The following is a 13,344-nucleotide window of genomic DNA, read 5'->3' as shown; positions in this document are numbered from 1 at the left end:
GGGCTTGTCCTATGTGCCTGCATTTCGTCCCGAGGTCTCCAAACCATTCCTATCCATAAATCTTTCCAAATGTTGTTTAAAAGTCATACTTGTATCCACTTTTATAGTTTCCTCTGGCAAATCATTACAGATGTGGAATATCTGAGTAGAAAAAGTTGCCCCTGAGGTCCTTCTTAAGTCTCTTCCTCCTCAGCTTAAGCCTGTGCCCTTTAGAAACATAGAAACATAGAAAATAGGTGCAGGAGTAGGCTATTCGGCCCTTCGAGCCTGCACCGCCATTCAATATGATCATGGCTGATCATCCAACTCAGTATCCTGTACCTGCCTTCTCTCCATACCCCCTGATCCCTTTAGCCACAAGGGCCATAACTCCCTCTTAAATATAGCCAATGAACTGGCCTCAACTACATTCTGTGTCAGAGAATTCCAGAGATTCTCTGTGTAAAAAATGTTTTTCTCATCTCAGTCCTAAAAGATTTCCCCTTTATCCTTAAACTGTGACCCCTTGTTCTGGACTTCCCCGACATCGGGAATAATCTTCCTGCATCTAGCCTGTCCAACCCCTTAAGAATTTTGTAAGTTTCTATAAGATCCCCCCTCAATCTTCTAAATTCTAGCGAGTACAAGTCGAGGCTATCCAGTCTTTCTTCATATGAAAGTCCTGACACCCCAGGAATCAGTCTGGTGAACCTTCTCTGTACTCCCTCTATGGCAAGAATGCCCTTCCTTTAGTTTTAGAATCATCTGCTATCTGAAAAAGACCATCAGCTCACTTTATCTGAACCCCACATGATGATGCATTATGAACAATTTCACTCCACAGCCTAAAAGAATAAAGTCCCAACCTATCCAACCTCTGCCTCTACTCCAGGCCCTCAAGCTCAGGTAAAATCCTGGTGAATCTCTTCTGTATTCTTTCCAACTTAATGATATCCTTCCTGTAGCTAGGCCACTAAAACTCCACACAGTTCTCCGATGGCTTGTACAGCTGCATCACGATGTGACAATTTTTGTCCTCAATAACCTTTCTAATAATGGCTGGCATGAACCATGAAGCATGTAGGAAAGAACTGCAGATGCTGGTTTAAATCGAAGGTAGTCACAAAATGCTGGAGTAACTCAGCGGGACAGGCAGTATCTCTGGAGAGAAGGAATGGGTGATGTTTCGGGTCGAGACACTTCTTCAGTTTGAACGTTACCCATTCCTTCTCTCCAGAGATGCTTCCTGTCCTGCTGAGTTCCTCCAGCATTTTGTGTGAACCATGAACCTGTACTCCTAGATTTCTCTGTTGTGCAACAATCGCCTGGGCTCGGTCATTTACTCTGCTTGTCCTGCTCTGATGTGTCATACCAAACTGCAAAACATCGCAGTTGTCAGAGTTTAATTCCATTTGCCCATTCCTTAGTGCACTTTTCCAACTGTTCTTGATCCAGTTGTTAACTTGAATATCTTTCTATTCTGTCCACTGTATTACCAATTTTAGGTGTCATTTGTAAAAATATTAACAATGCTTACATCGTCATTCAAATCGCTAATGTAGATGATAAACAGCAATGGTACTGAGTGGGTCAGGCAGCATCTCTGGAAGGAAAGGATAGACGATGTTTTAGGTTGGAACTTTTCTTCAGACACACTACCATAACCATATAACCATATAACAATTACAGCACGGAAACAGGCCATCTCGACCCTTCTAGTCCGTGCCGAACACATAATCTCCCCTAGTCCCATATACCTGCGCTCAGACCATAACCCTCCATTCCTTTCCCATCCATATAACTATCCAATTTATTTTTAAATGATAAAAACGAACCTGCCTCCACCACCTTCACTGGAAGCTCATTCCACACAGCCACCACTCTCTGAGTAAAGAAGTTCCCCCTCATGTTACCCCTAAACTTCAGTCCCTTAATTCTCAAGTCATGTCCCCTTGTTTGAATCTTCCCTACTCTCAGTGGGAAAAGCTTTTCCACGTCAACTCTGTCTATCCCTCTCATCATTTTAAAAACCTCTATCAAGTCCCCCCTTAACCTTCTGCGCTCCAAAGAATAAAGCCCTAACTTGTTCAACCTTTCTCTGTAACTTAGTTGCTGAAACTCAGGCAACATTCTAGTAAATCTCCTCTGTACTCTCTCTATTTTGTTGACATCCTTCCTATAATTAGGCGACCAAAATTGTACACCATACTCCAGAATTGGCCTCACCAATGCCTTGTACAATTTTAACATTACATCCCAATTTCTATACTCAATGCTCTGATTTATAAAGGCCAGCACACCAAAAGCTTTCTTTACCACCCTATCTACATGAGATTCCACTTTCAGGGAACTGTGCACAGTTATTCCCAGATCCCTCTGTTCACCTACATTCTTCAATTCCCTACCATTTACCATGTACGTCCTATTTTGATTTGTCCTGCCAAGATGTAGCACCTCACACTTATCAGCATTAAACTCCATCTGCCATCTTTCAGCCCACTCTTCCAACTGGCATAAATCTCTCTGTAGACTTTGAAACTCTACTTCATTACCCGCAACCCCACCTATCTTAGTATCATCTGCATACTTACTAATCCAATTTACCACACCATCGTCCAGATCATTGATGTACATGACAAACAACAGTGGACCCAACACAGATCCCTGTGGCACCCCACTCGTCACTGGCCTCCAACCTGACAAACAACCATCCACCATTACTCTCTGGCATCTCCCATTCAGCCACTGTTGAATCCATCTTGCTACTCCACCATTAATACCCAACCATTGAACCTTCTTAACCAACCTTCCATGAGGAACCTTGTCAAAGGCCTTACTGAAGTCCATATACACAACATCCACTGCTTTACCCTCATCAATTTCCCGAGTAACATCTTCAAAAAATTCAAGAAGATTAGTTAAACATGACCTTCCAGGCACAAATCCATGTTGACTGTTCCTAATCAGACCCTGTTTATCCAGATGCTTATATATATTATCTCTAAGTATTCTTTCCATTAATTTGCCCACCACTGACGTCAAACTAACAGGTCTATAATTGCTAGGTTTACTCTTAGACCCCTTTTTAAACAATGGAACAACATGCGCAGTACGCCAATCCTCCGGCACTATTCCCGTTTCTAATGACATTTGAAATATTTCTGCCATAGCCCCTGCTATTTCTACACTAACTTCCCTCAATGTCCTAGGGAATATCCTGTCCGGACCTGGAGACTTATCCACTTTTATATTTCTCAAAAGTGTCAGTACTTCCTCTTCTTTGATCCTCATAGTTTCCATAGCTACTCTACTTGTTTCCCTTACCTCACATAATTCAATATCCTTCTCCTTGGTGAATACCGAAGAAAAGAAACTGTTCAATATCTCCCCCATCTCTTTTGGCTCTGCAGATAGTTGGCCACTCTGACTCTCTAATGGACCAATTTTACCCCTCGTTATCCTTTTGCTATTAATATAGCGGTAGAAACTCTACCAGTTGACCTGCCAGTCTGAAGAAGGATTTGACCCGAAACATTGCCTATCCAGTCCCTCCAGAGATGCTGTCGGACCCACTGAGTTCCTTCAGCATTTTGTGTTCTATGCAAGATTCCAGCATCCGCAGTTCCTTGTGTCTACAAACAACAGTAGACCCAGCACTGATCCCTGCAGCATTCCACTATTCACAGGCCTTTAATCAGAAAAAAAACAGGACTCTACCTCTGTTCTAAAGATGATGCAAATATCCCTTCAAGGGACTATGCAATTTCTACCTAGCCTCTCACAAGGTCCAGGGTTGTACTCCATCAGGCCCCGGGGACTTATCCACTTTAATGCACTTAAACTACCAATAACTACTCTTTGTTAGACAAAAATACTGGAGAAACTCAGCGGGTAAGGCAACATCTATGGAGCGAAGGAATAGGTGACGTTTCGGCTCGAGACCCTAGACCCGTCTGAAGAAGGGTCTCGACCCGAAACGTCACCTATTCCTTCGCTCCATAGATGCTGCCTCACCCGTTGAGTTTCTCCAGCATTTTTGTCTACCTTCGATTTTTCCAGCATCTGCAGTTCTTTCTTAAATAACTACTCTTTGGTAATTTGTATATAATCTAAGACCACACATCTCCTATGCCTCAATTCCTTAGCTTCCATGATCTACTCCCCATTAAAAATCCACCATCTCTTATGGATATCTATCTGTAGCCACTCTTTAACTCTTGTCCAATCTTTGCATCTTAGAATCTGTACATGTCTTCTTTTTGCCCTCCGGAATGCCTTCTTAAGTGTTCTCCAACATTATTTGAGGTGGGTTTTACGATCTTCTCTGACTAAATCTAACATATGCATCCTTCTTTATCATGGTCAAAGTCTCAACACCTCTCATCAAGGGGTTCCTAAACCCATCAGCGTTGTCCTTCACCCTTGCTGGAACATGTTGCCCTTGTACAATTGTCATCTCACTTTTGACAGCCTCTCACTTGCCAGCTATCCCCTCACCTGCAAACAGACTCTACCAATCGACGATTGCAAGTTCCTGCTTAATGTCTACAAAATTTACCTTGCTCTCTTTTGGGACTTTGCTTGTGGGACAATCCTATCAATCTCCATGATTACTTTAAAACATACCCAATTATGAACACTGATCCCAAAATCATCCCATTTTTACATTGTAGTAATGGGGAATTAAGAAATGGTGGATGAATTGGATACATTATTGTATCAATCTTCATTGTGGAAGACAACAGCAATGTGCCAGAAATTCAAGAGAATCAAGGGGGCAGAGGTTCGTGGAGTTGTAGTTACTAAGGAGAAGGTGCTTGAGAAGCTGACAGGACTGAAGGTGGATAAGTCACATGGACAGATGGACAATACCCCAGGGTCTGAAACGGATACAGATTTAGAGACTGACCTGCTGAGTTACTCCAGCCTTATCATCGAGTCATAGAGTGATACAGCATGGAAACAGGCCCTTCAACCTACCACGTCTGCACAGACCAGTGATCCAAGCACATTAGCACTACCTACACACACTAGGGACAATTTTACATTTACACCAAGCCAATTATCCTACAAACCTGTACCTCTTTGAAGTGTGGGAGGAAACCGAAGATCTCGGAGAAAACTCACGCAGGTCCCGGAGGAACATACAAACTCCGTACAAACAAGCACCCAGAGTCAGAATCGAACCTGGGTCTCTGGCGCTGTAAGGAGTTTGTGGAAAAGGGAGAGTCTATGATGAGAGACCATAGCCTCAGAATAAGACATACCTTTAGAAACTAGATGAGGAGGAATTTCTTTAATCAGAGGGTGGTGAATCTGTGGAATTCATTGCCACAGATGGCTGTGGAGGCCAAGTCAATGGATATTTTTAGGTGGAGATAGATAGATTCTTGATTAGTAAGGGTATCAGGGATTATGGGTAGAAGGCAGGAGAGTGAGGTTGAGAGAGAAAGATAAATCAGCCATGGAGGAGTAGACTTGATGGGCCGAATGGCCTAATTCTGCTCCTAGAACTTATGTTCTTCTAATGCATACAGACTAGAATACATAGATAAGAAATCATTTGTGTGAAGGGGTAATTGATAGTCAGTACAGACATGGCAGGCTGATCGACCTGTGTCCATGCTGTATCTCTAAACTAGAACTAGGCAAAATGAAACATTTGTATGTGTAAAATTATGAGGCTACAGAATATACTTCAGATCTAGTTACTGATACCGGGAATGTTAACGGCTCAATTGCTTACAAAAGGACCAAAAAGTCTAAAGCATTTGAAGGCATGGCCACATGGGAAGAGGCCGACTGATGACATAGAAATGAAACAGAGAGTGAAGATTGTTCTCCTCCTGCTTTTTATTTTTATTCAAGTAAGTCATAGTCATAGAATCTTACAGTCCGAGAGTGATACAGTGTGGAAACAGGCCCTTCGGCCCAACTTGCCCACACCGGCCAACATGACCCAGCTGCACTAGTCCCACCTGCCCACATTTGGTCCATATCCCTCCAAACCTGTCCTATCCATGTACCTGTCTAACTGTTTCTTAAATGTTGGGATAGTCCCTGCCTCAACTACCTCCTCTGGCAGCTTGTTCCATACACTCACCACCCTTTGTGTGAAAAGGTTACCCCTCTGCTTCCTATTAAATCTTTTCCCCTTCACCTTAAACCTATGTTCTCTGGTCCTCGATTTACCTACTCTGGGCAAGAAACTCTGTGCATCTACCCGATCTGTTCCTCTCATGATTTTATGCACCTCGATAAGATCACCCCTCATCCTCCTGCACTCCAAGGAATAGAGTACAGGTCTACTCAACTTCTCCCTATAGCTCATATCCTCTAGACCTGGCAACATCCTCATAAATCTTCTCTGTACCCTTTCCAGCTTGACAACATATTTCCTATAACATGGTGCCCAGAACTGAACACAATACTCTAAATGCGGCCTGACCAACGTCTTATACAACTGCAACATGACCTCCCAACTTCTATACGCAGGCATAAGATGTACTGAGGTGTAAACGAGAAAACTATCATGCTCCCAAGATAACTAATTTGTAATCTATTTCCAATCATCTGAAAGGGTTGAGGATAAGGTTAATTTGCTAAGTTAAATGAACTTTGTTTGTTCACGTCTCTTATTCTAATTTACTGCGAGGGAAACATTGACCAGTGATGCATATGCATTTAACAGGCACCAAAGCCAAACTTGGCCTGCGTTGCAAAGCTTGTAAAATGAGCATCCATCACAAATGCATTGACGCCGTTGAACAGTACCGATGCATGGGCAAACTGGTAAGCTACATGGACTATTTTATATGGTTACCATGGAAACAGATCCAACAATACACCCCGGGATTAATCCTTGAGGGCTGATTGGAGTTTAAAATTCATAAAGATGTTGTCATCATCAAATATCTTGAAGTAACTATTATTTATGGCGTAGAATGGTAAATATTTAAATATAATGTGCCAGTTCTGTTGTCATGTTCTTGAAGAGGGACCCCCTCCTCACCTAAATATTATCTCTTTGACCATGACACAATTCTAGCTGTACTATCTTGGCATGGGAATGCCATTACCTTTTATTTTGTGACCCAGACAAGGATCCTGTGAAATCTCTGTGTATGTGTTGTTCTGTAGGCTATGCTCATTCTCCCATTTGTCATGTCAACAATCTAATGCTGTCCTTAACTTCCCTGCTTCTAAGTCACACTGTACTATGGGGAGAGTGTAACACTTTAGTTGCCCTCAGTGTGTTGGGCTCTAAGACTTCCAATGCCTAGGTTCCAGAGTCAAGTGCAAAAGGGGCTGTCCCACTTGGGCGTCATTTGCGCGTCACGTAGGTGACGCGCGAGGATTTTGAGAATCCCCAAATCCTGGGGCGCCGCGCGCTACCGTGCATCACTGCCTACGCCACCACGCCTCACCACACGCCATGCATCGTGGTGCATAAATGATGTCGCGTAAATGACACGCAAATAACGCTCAAGTGGGACAGGCCCTTTAAACACATCAGTGCAGCCTAGCTACCACTGGACTTTGCCTGGTTGAACAGTATGCAGATGGCCTCAGTCTCTCTTCATGGTCTGCACTACTATTACTTTTTATACCCTCTCTTATTATCATTGTTCAAATGGAAGAGTTTAGTCAAACCTGTGAATCCCAGTGCCGGGTAGAAGGTCTAGGTTTTTTGCATTTTTTTTCAAATGCCCAAATTTATTCCTCCCTCCCAATCTACCTTTTCTCTCTCGAGTGTTTGCCTTCCCTTGTGAGTTCCCTCAAACCACCTTTTATAATATTGGGTCTGATGTGATCAACTCACACAGTACTTCATGGACCCTCATTTGCTTTTACCAGCCATATGCTGAACTTCAAGCACTAGCTTCTCATTTACATTTAAAAATACAAACACTGAATTTACATCAAAATAAGCTTTCCCAAAATGACTCAAAAACACTCAAAATCAGTAATCCATAACTCTTGAGAAGTATCTTAAAACCCTTTGAAAATACATCATTATAAACAAAAGCAGTGTTTAAAATTACCTCCCATTGTTATGCCCCTGTCCCACTTAGGAAACCTGAACGGAAACCTCTGGAGACTTTGCGCCCCACCCAAGGTTGCAGGCGGTTGCTGGAGGTTGCAGGTAGTGGAAGCAGGTAGGGAGACTGACAAAAAACCTCCGGGAACCGCACGGAAACCTTGGGTGGGGCGCAAAGTCTTCAGAGGTTTCCGTTCAGGTTTCCTAAGTGGGACAGGGGCATGACAATCTATCTCCCAAAATAATAATTTTCAAATTCCTAGTACAAATGTATACTTATCACAACTTCCCCAACTGCCAATTTCTTTCTGAAATGTTGGCATCTCATTTCGCAATAGAGACACTCATATTTCTCACACTTGAACCCTGATTCCACAAAGCCATTGTGGAACCCAGGTCTCTCTTTGAAATAAATTGAAAAGGAAAGAATTAGGAAGAAAATAAAGAAAATCAGGAAGAAAAGTGGGAAGAAAATAAAGCAAACTTAAAATGCAGTTAATAGAAAAATCTGCATGTTTGCATCTCTCCTTTGTCAAAACCTTTGTAAGTAACTAAGAGAAAACAACGAATAGATGGTTAATTTCCACATGGATAGCTTCTAAGAAATGCGGGAGAGAGAAAACAGGGAATTATAGGAGCAAAGAGGTCCTTCTGCAGTTGTACAGGGCCCTAGTGAGACCACACCTGGAGCAGTTTTGGTCTCCAAATTTGAGAAAGGACATTCATGCTATTGAGGGAGTGCAGCGTAGGTTTACAAGGTTAATTCCCGGGATGGCGGGACTGTCATATGTTGATAGAATGGAGCGGCTGGGCTTGTATACTCTTGAATTTAGAAGGATGAGAGGGAATCTTATTGAAACATATAAGATTATTAAGGGTTTGAACACGCTAGAGGCAGGAAACATGTTCCCGATGTTGGGGGAGTCCAGAACCAGGGGCTACAGTTTAAGAATAAGGGGTAGGCCATTTAGAACGGAGATGAGGAAAAACCTTTTCACCCAGAGAGTTGTGAATCTGTGGAATTCTCTGCCTCAGAAGACAGTGGAGGCCAATTCTCTCGATGCTTTGCTAGAGACAGAGATCTTAAAGATAGCGGAATCAGGGAATATGGTGAGAAGGCAGGAACGGGATATTGAATGTGGATGATCAGCCATGATCACAGTGAATGGCAGTGCTGGCTCAAAGGACCGAGTGGCCTACTCCTGTACCTATTGTCTATTGTCTGACACGTATCCAAAAAACAACGAAAAAGAAAAGATGGGTGTTTGTCTCCAGCCCCACACAACTTGCACAATTTATTAGATTAGATTAGATTATTTAATGACCACACAGTCAAGATGGTGGAATTCAGGTTCAGTACAGGATGTTACAAGGTAGGCTGATTCCCGTCAAACATAACATAAAACACAACATCATACAATATACAGTACATGCATGGGGAGGATATGTGCTGTTGTCATAGTGTGTTCAGAATTCGGATTGCGTGTGGGTAAGAACTGTTTTTAAATCGAGATGTCTTGGCGGGCAGAGAGCTGTAGCGCATTCCTGATGGCAGCAGGTGGAAGATGTGGTGAGCTGGGTGGGAGGGATCAGAGATGATTTTCTTCACCCTTGACACGGACCGTTTGTGATGGAGTGATTCTATTGCTGGAAGGGGAGTGCTGATGATTTTGGCTGCTTGCCCATCCCAAAGCAGGATGTCAGAATATTTGTTTTACTTTGTGCTACGGTGGTGGGTTTGTTGGTATTGTTTTGTATTGTACGCATTATTCTTGTAAATAATTGATCAACATTATTTTTGGTGCAAAAAAAAAGAAGGATGTCATCAAGTTGGAAAGGGTGCAGAATGGATTGACCAGATTGTTACCTGGGCTTGAGTTATAGGGAGAGGCTAGATAGGCTAGGACTGTTTTCTTTCATGTGTAGGAGGTTGAGGGGTGACCTTACTGAGTGTCCAAGACTATTGTCATGTGTACTGGGGTACAGTGAAAAGCTTTGCTTTACATGTTATTCAATCAAATCAGATGATACTATACGTAAATACGTAACTACAATCATGCCAAACTCAAGTACAATAGGTAGAGCAAAGGGTAAGGTAGAGTTCAGAATATAGTTCTCAGCATAGTGACACATCAGTTCTAAGAGACAAAGTCAATATCTGCAATGGGGTCGAGGTGAATCGGACAGTATCCTCGCTTATGGATAATGGATGGGAAGAAGCTGTTCCTGAGTCTGGCGGTGGGGCATGCTTTCCAGCTTCCGTATCTTCTGCCCGATGGGAGTGGGTGAAGAAGAAATGACCAGGATGGGATGAATCCTTCATTATGTTGGCTGATTGTCCCAGGCAGGATGATGTGTGGATGCAGTCAATGGTGAAGAGTCTGGTCTGTGTGATGCTCTGGGATACATCCACAACTCTCTGCAACTTCTTGCGGTCTTAGTTTATTTTAAAGGGCCTGTTCCACTTGCGAGACTTTTTTGGCGACTAGGCTGTTGCCACTTGGTCGCGGGGAGATGCCTGTATGGTCGTGAGTAGTCGACCAAACAATCGTACCTTTTTCTGATGGCCGCTGGAATTTCAACATGTTGAACATTTTCGGCGATCTGCTATGACTATGACAGGTGCTGGCAGTCGCCGAAAAAACTGCGTAAGTGGGACAGGCCCTTAGGTTTTTGCAATACAGCATGGAACCAATCCCTTCAGCCCACTGAGTCCACGCTGACGATCGATCACCCATTCATATTAGTCTTATGTTATCCCATTTTCTTATCTTACACACTAGAGGCAATTTACTGAAGCACAATTAAAACCCACACTTCTTTGTGATGTGGGAGGAAACTAGAGCTCCTGCAGGAAACCCACGCGATCACAGGCAGTTTCCAATTCAGGCTTGTACAATGCATGTTGAAGCCTGATGGTGACATTAAACATTAAAACCTTGACGACATTTTTACTAGGTTTTGTATTTCATACCGCTGAAAGGACAAACATTTACCTCAGTATAGTATGGTCTCAGTATAGATTAGACCACAGATGGTGCTGTTGCCTCAGCTCCAGAGACCCAGATTTGACCCTGAATTCCAATGCCATATGTGGAGCACAAAGTGCTAGGGTAATGGCAGGAATGTTACAAGATTTTGAGATTTTAAAAATCAAGCCTGTATTTTATCCCATCAGATAAAGCATAAAAAGAAGTATAATTTGATACCTAATTCACTTTCATATCTTCAGTATTAAAAAAGTTATGGCCATTTTCATACTCAGAAATTAGCATCTTGTTTCCTATTGCTTTTCCATTGACTTAATACAAAAGTTGTGATCGAGGACAGTCAAAAGCCCATAACTTTCTTAAAAATTAATTATCAGTTATTATAGATTGAAGCATTCTGAAAAATATAAAACATCTTACTTGGATGACCTGAAATTAAAGCATATAATTAGTTACCTAATTGTAGTTCATTACAAAATTGACCGCTGTGACGGAAATAGTAATAAACACCCAGACTGCCTTGAAAATTCAAAAATGTGATATTCTCAAGATCAGAACTTTAATATTATTGTATTATATGCTGTAAGTCCATAACAGATAGGTAAATAAATTACAATTTCTAGCAATAGACCAAGTCTTTATGGAGAAAATCAGTTGCTAGTACATTGGCATATCATAATCAGTAGCATCATCATACTCCTCATATTATAACCAATAAGCAACTCTATACACCTTGTTTTTCATCAACTTTTCAATTTTGGCATTGTAAACTACAAGTTTTTGCTCTTCAAACCACACATGACATGCTTTTCTGCCCACTACTTTCCTATTAAGAATGTCCTGTAGATCATCACATTTGGAGTAGTCCAAATTTGGATAATCTGTGTGATTGCTATCTAAATCAATCTCTTTTGCTGGGCATTTGGATTGACAATTTTGCATTTCTTCTTCAGAGACATCTGTTTAAAATATAAGGGACGAAAAACACTGAACAGCATTAACAGAAACAAATTATTATTTGCAGTTTTAGAAAAAAAGTAGAAATGATAAATTTAAACGCTAAAACAAATAGTAAATACCCAACAAAAAATTAATATTCATCAAATCAATTAGTTCTCTGACCAGTCTGACTGTCCTGATTAAATTTTATCTCTGTATGCTTTGTTGTCACCTTCTCCTAGCTAACAATGATCTATTCTACATTTTCCTTGATCCGCTTCCCCTTTGGCGTCTTGTTTTTACACCTTATTCATCCTTATCTCTGTCGCCCTCTTAACGTCTGAAGAAGGGTCACGACCCGAAACATCACCCATTCCTTCTATCCAGAGCTGCTGCCTGTCCCGCTGAGTCACTCCAGCATTTTGTGTCAATCTTTGGTGTAAACCAGCATTTGCAGTTCCTTCCTACACAAGTAAACATTATGTCAGTTGAGCATCTTAAACAAAAACTGACATATCTGATGACTTGCATCACAGAACGCCACAGGAGATCCTTTTTCCCTGTGGCTATCAAACTGTACAACTCCTCCCCCTTCTGTCGTGTGGTAGACCAACTCGCCCCCCCCCCCAATCTTGGCACATCCCCGATCCTGGACTTTTCACTCGTCACTTTAATTTCATATTTCATGTATCTTGCATTTTATGACTGTTGGCAGTTCAATTCCCCTCCTGGGATAAATAAAGTTCTATCGTGTCATATCGTATCGACTTAGTTCTTCAGTGAAGTTGTGGCTTGGGGCTCTTAAATCCACTCTTGTGCTATTTGATTTAACACTGACTGTGTTGTCAGTACCCATCCCTAACTACCACAAGAAGATGGTGGTGATGCTTGTGAATCACTGAAGTAGATAAATTCTTTCCAGTGGCTTACTAGAACCTTTTCTGAGGCCATTTGAGATGCAAACATGTTGCCGTCGACAGCATCATGGTCATTTCAATCGAACACCATTTTAATTTGACAATTAAAATTTATATCTAATTCTGTTTTTATGTTGATTTTAGTCAATCGATCCCAGGCTCACTTTCAGAATCTTGCAATGCACATTTCTCTCTGCTTCGTTAATCTGCACGTCAATACTGTTTGGACTATTTTGTTAAATGTAGAACATTCTATGGCATTCTCAGGGCACGAAAGAATGGTATATAGCATCTTCCACAACTAAACGTGTCAGAATAGGTGGTGGGTGGATTGCACCCTTCTAAACAGTGTATGAACTAATTGCGCTCGGATGTCTTTTCTCTGTTGATAGCCGAAGGGTTTCCGACGTTACTACAGCTCCCCATTATTAATCCATGAACAGTATTCCTGTATCAAAGAGGTCATGCCTATTGGTAA

General features: G+C 41.9%; 1 protein-coding gene across 1 annotated transcript in view; it reads left to right on the top strand.

Moving 5' to 3' along the window:
* The window catches only part of stac (SH3 and cysteine rich domain), a 106,469-nt gene that overhangs the window by 32,232 nt on the left and 60,893 nt on the right, over positions 1-13,344 (top strand). The window contains exons 3-4 of the mRNA XM_033020401.1: positions 6,671-6,771; positions 13,259-13,340. Of these exons, the coding sequence (XP_032876292.1) occupies positions 6,671-6,771; positions 13,259-13,340 (183 nt within the window). The remainder of the gene's footprint in view (positions 1-6,670; positions 6,772-13,258; positions 13,341-13,344) is intronic.

This window comes from Amblyraja radiata, chromosome 4 (assembly GCF_010909765.2).
Source record: "Amblyraja radiata isolate CabotCenter1 chromosome 4, sAmbRad1.1.pri, whole genome shotgun sequence".
NCBI lineage: Eukaryota > Metazoa > Chordata > Chondrichthyes > Rajiformes > Rajidae > Amblyraja > Amblyraja radiata.
Note: the sequence above shows the minus strand (reverse complement) of the source record. Positions and strands in the feature narration are given on the sequence as shown.